This window comes from Salarias fasciatus, chromosome 18 (genome assembly GCF_902148845.1).
Source record: "Salarias fasciatus chromosome 18, fSalaFa1.1, whole genome shotgun sequence".
In the NCBI taxonomy this organism is placed as follows: Eukaryota; Metazoa; Chordata; class Actinopteri; order Blenniiformes; family Blenniidae; genus Salarias; species Salarias fasciatus.
In genome coordinates, this window is record NC_043762.1 from 27,614,328 (window position 1) to 27,622,134 (window position 7,807).

The following is a 7,807-nucleotide window of genomic DNA, read 5'->3' on the forward strand; positions in this document are numbered from 1 at the left end:
GGTGTGAAGTGTGTTCAGCCTGTGGAAATAAAACTCAGACAGATTGTTTAGTTTATTACATGGAACTTTATAAAAACTAAACAGGCGAAGCATTTGGAGGGTTGATGTTACAGAGAAATGTGGAACAACTTTAAATACAGTCGTGACAAAAGAATGTACAACAGAGTTCGAAAACATTAACTAGCCCTACTCTATAACACTTCTATACATACAGACTCTTTTCTACAAACATACAAACATGAAGTACTTTACCCACAAGTTTTACATATTCTTGTATGTATCTTGGGTATCTCTAATGAAGAGTACAGCTATAAAACCTTCAGATTTTCTGGGGAAAATGAATTTATTGTGTGAAAGTGTCATGATTGATTTGAAGTCTCTGGAAAGGCCTCGATGGTATTGTGGGATGTTTTGTTCCATGACGTTCATGTTAGCGACTGAAGAGTTGAAGGTCCACTTCCGTCAGCTTGATTGTCTGATATGTGTTGATTCTTTGAATTTGATGCATTTCTATTTGTGCTGGCTCATTACGCCGCGAAGAAAATCTTCAAAGCGCGGGGCGGCGGCGGCTTCCTTGGCCGGTTCGTCGGCTGCCTGGTCTTTAGCAGCGGCGGGATCATCGGCGGCGACGTCAGCGCGGCGCAGGCGGCAGTTGTAGTCGTACTCGGGGTCGCAGTCTGGATCGGGCAGTACGAGGCCGTCCTTGACGGGTTTTGTGGCCCCGGTGTTTGGAGGTGAAGCAAACTTTCCGCAGTTGGGGTCGAAGGGATGGCAGAAGGGCTTGGCTGGAGCCTTGATGTCAGCCTTGGCTTCGGCGCCAGTCTCGATCGGGGTGCAGTCTTTGTCATAGTGCACATAGCAATCGTAGCCCTCCTTGGTCTTGCCAGGGACGCCGAGCTTGTAGCGGACCTGGTTGATTGATTTAATTGATTTGTGTTTTTGGTTCAGTTCAAAAAGCAGTTCACAGATACACTATTCAACACCCATTTTATTTTACTACACCATTTAATTATTCAACTGTTAATGAATAGACAAATAACTGAATCATTCATTGAGTAAGATTACACTAGATTAGTCAAAACAGTGAACTATTCAAACCTACTAACAGGACTTTAGAGTCAGACCTGGTGTTCGGGGATCGGCGGACGGGGCTTGCGCAGGGCAGCGGCGGCTGCCAGAATGCAGTATGGGTCGACGCGGGGGTCGCAGGACAGAGGGGCGGCGGCAGCAGGCGCGGGGGCGTCGTTGGGCATGTACTCCAGGACGGGCTTGGTGAGGCCAGACAGCTTGGTGGCCGTCAGAGGGTTGCAGCCGGCCTCAAACAGAGGGTTGCAGCTCTGCTCTTTGGGAGGCTCGTCAGCGCTCAGGGCGGCCGGAGCCGCCACGCTGGTCACGCACAGAGGATCCACCTCTGGGTCGCAGCTGGGGTACAGCATGTGGTAGAAGCCGGTGGGGGCCTTCTGGACGAGGAGAGGCATGCAGTACGGGTCCTTGGGGTCGCACTTGAGGGCGGCGTAGGATGGAAGTGGACCGGCGGCCGGGCGGTAGCCGTACGCTGCCCTCAGGTGGTACTGAAGACACTCCACATCCTCGGGGTTGCAGATCCTGAGCAGCTCGGTCCTCTGATCAGCGCTCAGGAAGGGCTCCAGGACAGGAGCGTAGTAGTAGTACCCAGTGGGGCTCTTCAGAGGCATGGGGAGCAGGGGGGTGAGGATAGGGGCTGGTACCTTGGCTGGAGCAGGCTCAGGCTCAGGCTCAGGCTCAGGGAGGGCAGCCTTGGGAACCAGAGGAAAGAGGCAGTAGGGGTCCAGGTAAGGGTTGCACAGCCTGACGGCGGCAGATTTGATGGGAGCTGGCATGACCACGGCAGCCTTTGGCTTGCTGGTAGACTCGGCGATGCACTCCGGGTCGTCAGAATTGGCACAGGACTTATAGATCTCACTAAGGTGGCTGAGGTAGTGGTTGAAGGTGGGTCCTTCCTCTGACCTATGCTTGTTCTGCAGGTAAGCCAGGTACAGGCGGTCCAGGTCCTCAACCTGAATGAGGAGGGGGAAAAGGAGATAAACGGAGAAAAATTACATTACAGAGTACTGAGTATAGAAAGATATCTCACACTATTAGGAGATTGACGGAACAGGGAATCATTTAAACTAAGTCAGAACCCAGCGAGATCTCGCCTGAAACTGCTAAAAGTCCAACTTCTTGAAATTCAAAATGGTGATTCTGGGTGAAACACGGTGTCTTGAAATTGAATGCTGAGTGTGCAGCACACTCCACTCACTCCCTCCTGGTTGTGGGAGTCCATGAAGTACTTGTACCATCCCCAGAAGTCGGGAAGCCTCTTGAACTGGGGCAAAGGTACATAAGCGACGTTCCTCCTGTTGCGAACCAGCTTCTTCAGGTTGGCCATTGCCTCAGCTTTCACGTCACCGGACACTGCAACTGGGTGAAGTGAGGAAGGAAATTGGAGAGAGAGTAAACAAAATGAGTATACCTATCCCAGACAGACCTGTTAGTATACCTGCAGTCTTTAAAACAGCTCCACAAACATGACATGGTGCCATTTTTTCATGAAAACATTTAAACAAACAAAAACGGTTGGTGTTAACTGAAAGCTCCATCTCTAACACTGATAGCACCGTATGTTCCCTCACTTTCATTAGATCTAAATAATATCATGGTCCAGATCAATACAATTCCACAGCACGGGAACATACATGTGTAATAACACTGCTGGTACAACACTCACCAGCACGGCACACAATGAAGCCTCCTATTGGGTAAAATAAGAATATGTTTTGCACAGCATCATTTCAATTAAAGAGTTGCACATACAAAAAGAAGTCATAGTTTTGATGAAAGCTGCTCTAATTTGAAAATAATTTCATGAAGGGCTTTACTGGTGTCTGAGTCCAGATGTATGTCTTCAAGTCAAAAAAAGTCTCCCTAGCACGAGTGCGTGAGACGGCGCCTATCTCCGTTTCGTAAGCCCAGGCCACACAGCTACTGTGAGTAGTGGAAGCTACAGTGGGGGGGTTAGACCTCTGGTAGCTCTGTGTGTTCTTCAAGTAATCTTTTTTTTTTTAATTAAAAACAAAGCAAAAGCCTTTACAATTTTATTTTTCCATATTTGTGCCCAAAAGTCAAAGACAAAATTTCTTTGAAGTCAGATTACATCTGTCCACATTGGAGTGTTTGTCCTGCTGTATGAATCTAAATGCTGATGATATTTCTGTATAAGACATCTGAAAAACTCCAGAGCCAATCAGATTTTGAGACATCATGAGGCACTCTCCACCGCTGGACTAACTTCTTGGCTGCAGTTAAACCCGCCAACCAGGGTTTTTGTGCTTTCACCGTGATTGAAAGATTTGTCCTTTATGAAATGTAACAGAGGAAAAGCCCTTTATTTATTTATTTATTTTATTTTATTTTATTTTATTTTATTTTTTTATTTTGCATCTTTTCACATTTTTGTCTTGCAGGTCATTTACTTTGTGGATAGTTTTGGGCGAATCTGAAGACTTTTCTTAAACACTCTTTCATCCACTGAGCTTCACTTGATGTTTTTTATTAGAACTTCGAGTGACTTGAAACTTCTTGAATGTTGTACAATATTAATACAAGTGGACTGAATTTTTTCAAACCCCGGATTCACATTTTTATCATTTTGTGACAATTTGTTGTCACTTTGCGTTTCTTTGGTTTACTGTCTGACATCAATAAACTGTCTTATTTATTAGATTATTTCGAGCCACATTTCAGCTATTGCTTTTGTCGTCTTGGCTTCAGTGAGTGTGATTTTACCCAACAGATGTCTTTTAAGGGGGTTCACTGGTCTCGATGTTACAGAAACAAGCTTGTCGTTGAATATAAGCAGGCTTGAATCCCATTGCAACACAGAGAAATAATTTGCCCAAGGCAATTGATCAAATATGTTTTCTTTTTATTTAATCTGCTTTTTGGATTTGTGTCTTATTCCTTTAAATATTTGATGTATTTCTGGAATAAAACAAGTAAAGCACTGATAGTTATTGAATACTCAGGCTTATTAAGAAAGCATATTTCTGAAAGTTGTATCCTATTTTTTTAAAAAAAAAGAATCAATCAATGAAAAAAAAAAGATGCAATGGCTTTGAATTGAAAGTCACTGAAACAATCGTGTCCTGGTGCCACGTCACATCTCCTCACCTTCCTCGTCCTTGTGCTGCTCCAGTGGAACGGCCCCCAGGAACTCTGTAAAACACGAGCAGGAGCCACATTAGCAGCAGAGCTGGCGTTGTCTGACTTGGACCAGATGTTGCACGCCTCCCCTCAACCTCCAGGGGGAAAAAAAAAAGAAAAAACGCTGACCCACTAATAAGCCCCCGGGTGAAGCTCGGCAGGTGCCGGGGCGCTGGCGCCCGACGGAGGCAGCATCCTGCACATTAAACGCCCCCTCCCCTCCAGCATCGGAGCCCCCTCCCCAGCTCCACGCCGGCTTTGAACCAAAAAAAAAACCGGTAAGGGCTTCCAACCTACTGAGGGGCCTCCTTAACGGTGAACCTGTAAAACTACAAAGAGCGGGCCCTCACACAAACCAATTACCAATCCACTGTAAAAGAGCCTGTTTGGGGGGCGAGGAGCCGCTCCGAGTGTCTTCTGCTCCAACAGGAGCTTCCTGCTCATGTTTATGACGATGAGAAAACCGCCGTCTCAGCTGATTATTGCTCAAACTTCAGGTTTTCCTCGCTTATTATCGCGGAAACTCTCCCCGAGGGGCTGGGAGAAATGCCTTTTTACGACTCCGGAAAAGTCTGGCACCTCTGAAGGACGCCATCAGAACACGCTTACTGTTTGAAATACTTAAGAGATCATATGGTTATTGCTCTGTGACCCAAACATGAGGTCCACAGGTGACTGAAAAAATACTTTCAAAATAGGTCTTATATGAACTAAGTAGAGTCTGGGAATGCCAGAGTAGTACACACACACACACACACACACACACACACACACACACACACACACACACACACACACACTCATTTCTTTAATCACATCATGCTTAAAATGTTGGAAATTGATGGTTTTTATTTTCTATTTTATTAAAAAAAAACATTTGAATTTGATTCATCATATGAAAATATATGGTTATAAAATTGTTAAATTCCTCACAAGCTACTGTTTAAGTTCCTTCTTTAGTGTATTTCTTCATGTTGTCAACTGATCCTGACCACCTGTGCTTCATTTAACATAGAAACACTGATTAATTGCAAAAGTACAACTTCAGATGCAAGCAAATTGTTGCAGTCAGTTAAAGAAAAATGCAGCTTGAAACATAAAAACTACTACAAAAACACTGTCAGTCACACAGCCACACCAAGAAACAATCTGGATTCATGAATATTGTGTCATTAGGAGGATGAAGCTTTGTGGAAAACTCTCACCTGGTAACACGACCATGGCCAACAGGAAGCCAGTGTGGATGAGGGACAGCGCCGGTCGCCCTGCTCGTGCCATTCTCCCGTCTCGTGCGCCTCCTGAGGAAACACACAGCAAACAGGGCTCAGTGCATTCACAGCGTGAACTCCTGGCAGCGCGCGCCGACGTTACGATGCGGCTCTGCTCTGATTGATCCCGGTGTTTTGTTGGTTTTTTTGTGTGCAGAGTCGCCGGGCTCACCGTTAAGATATGGAAATCCCTGAGAAAGACAATGAACTCGCAACAAAGTGAAAGCTTCTCTTTTACCGGCTCATGCCAAAACAATGGAGGGGATTGGGGACAGGCTGTAACAGAGCTTTTCAAGGATTACTGAGGGAAATAACACTCTGCTTCTGAATATCAAAATATCAAACAAAAGCCAGGCAATCACACGTTGGAAAGTTTGAGGTGCTCTTTCCTCTTTCCGTGCGGGAGGCTTTTGAATTACGGCTGCTGGGACGGACAGGCGGCCTTCTGCAGCGTTTCGCTCAAAGTGGTTGAAGTTGTCTCTCGCAAAACGAATGGAGGTGGCAGCCGGAGCCGCAGCGCTTACCTGCAGAAGGTGGTGAAGTGGTGGCCTCCTGGGTTCAGCTCTCGATGCTCTCTGGAGGGGAGGGGTGGGGGGAAGCCTGGCTGCTCTGTGCTGATCTGAGCTGACTGAACCCTGCACCGCTCTGCTCCCTGTATGGGACGGACCGGCTGGGAAACATTTTTAAGGAGCCCCCCCGGACCATTAAAAAGAAAAAGGCATGTCGTGCTGTTAGGCGCCGCAGGATTGGCTCCTGCGCCGCCGCCAGTCCAGCCAATGGGGGTCCTGTCATTAAGAAAGGTGATGCTCCAGCGGAGAACCGTCAACAAGCTGCCATTTAGCAGCGAGCCGCTTTCCTCACAGGTTTGGAATTTGGAGGCCGAGGAGGCAAGAGATGATTTGGACATTTGCAGTTTAGCTTAAGCGGCTGAGTGGGTGGGAGGCACAACAAATCTACACAGCCTGAAGTTACAAAAGACATGTTCCTGCGACTTATGTTCACTTCAACAGCAACTTGTGTCACCGTGAAAAGACTAAAAGAGTCTTCAACTCCTTCATCTCCCCGAGAAAAGCCTCTGTGCACAAACTCGCTGCAAAAGACAAAAAAAAAGTATTTCTGGAATAAGCACCTTGTTGCATCAGTATATTGACAAGTGTTTGAGCAATATTGTCCATGATGACAGGAGCAGGACTCATTTCATTCCACTGACGCAACACACATCCAAGCAGCAGTTGCAGCAGCGTGTTTGATTAAGTTTCCCAACCTGTGTCAGCCGGTGGTGTCGGGAGTCTGCAGTCTGCTTTTGACAGAAAGCTGTTGAGAAATGATGGCGTTGTAGACCTTTAACCCGCTAAGAATGAACTGTGAAACAGCGCTGGTCTGATCAGGAAGGTGCTTTCTTCTACTTTTACCTGCCTCTAAACTTGTTGACATGCTCACACATGTTTTCCATGAAGGAGCTTTAGTCATTAGTTGGAGCAGGTCTCACAGGGAGAGCCACTAATGAAGCACGCCGAGCCGCCGCCGCCGGAGCCGGCAGCGCGAGCCCCACGCCTGGGTTCTGCCACGTCGCCTGCAGAGCGCCGGTGGAATACAGCTGCTGAGTGGAAACAGCAACACTCGAGCTGGAAAAACACATTCAGCTCTTTGTGAAGTTAAAAAAAAAACACACAAAAAAAACATATAGGTAGTGTCTCACTGTACATTTTGAAATAGGAAGACAGAGTTCCTCGGATAAAAGCGCGACAGATATCGAAAAGACATGAAAGTCTCAGAAACTGAAACCTTCGATTTTTTTCCAGTCGCGTTATTTTTAAAGTGTCAACATCAACACGTCTCTGACAGTTTGATGGAAACTCTCCACTCGTCACACCTGTCTGGAAGAATGTCTCAAAGAGAGATACCCAGATTCTTTTCACCATGACAAAACAAATAATCCTGAACAACATTCATTTATTCCTTTAGCTGAACCATCAGTGAAATCAACTTCCTGGAAACCCTTCAACCTGAATCAATCATTCAGGCTGCGTTCATTACAGCACAAGTTCATTTAAATCTCCAAATCTCAAAATACTCAAGCTGTTTTAAATTTGTCAGCAACCAATGCGATTATCTCCACCGGACAAAGGATGCACAGGCGACCTCCGTCACCCGGAGGCCCCGCAGGGTTCTGCTGTCTGGACTTGGTTCCTGTGTGGGAGCTCTGTGGAGCTCCGCCCTGGACTGGGTATACTGGTCTAGATTTGGTGGGGTGGGAGCGACGGCCGGCGGTGGGCGGGTCTTATCTCTGTCCTGGTGGAAGTGTCTGCCACTGC

At 46.7% G+C, this 7,807-nt stretch overlaps 1 protein-coding gene across 1 annotated transcript; it reads right to left on the reverse strand.

The window, feature by feature from the left end:
- Nucleotides 1–449: 449 nt before the first annotated feature.
- On the reverse strand, nucleotides 450–5,510 carry and2 (actinodin2). The gene is made up of 5 exons (XM_030115267.1): nucleotides 5,430–5,510; nucleotides 4,192–4,236; nucleotides 2,282–2,442; nucleotides 1,125–2,036; nucleotides 450–909 (listed from the first exon to the last, which is right to left on the reverse strand). The coding sequence occupies exons 1-5, from the start codon at nucleotides 5,500–5,502 to the stop codon at nucleotides 511–513; spliced, it is 1,590 nt and encodes a 529-aa protein (XP_029971127.1). The 5' UTR covers nucleotides 5,503–5,510; the 3' UTR covers nucleotides 450–510.
- Nucleotides 5,511–7,807: the final 2,297 nt, after the last annotated feature.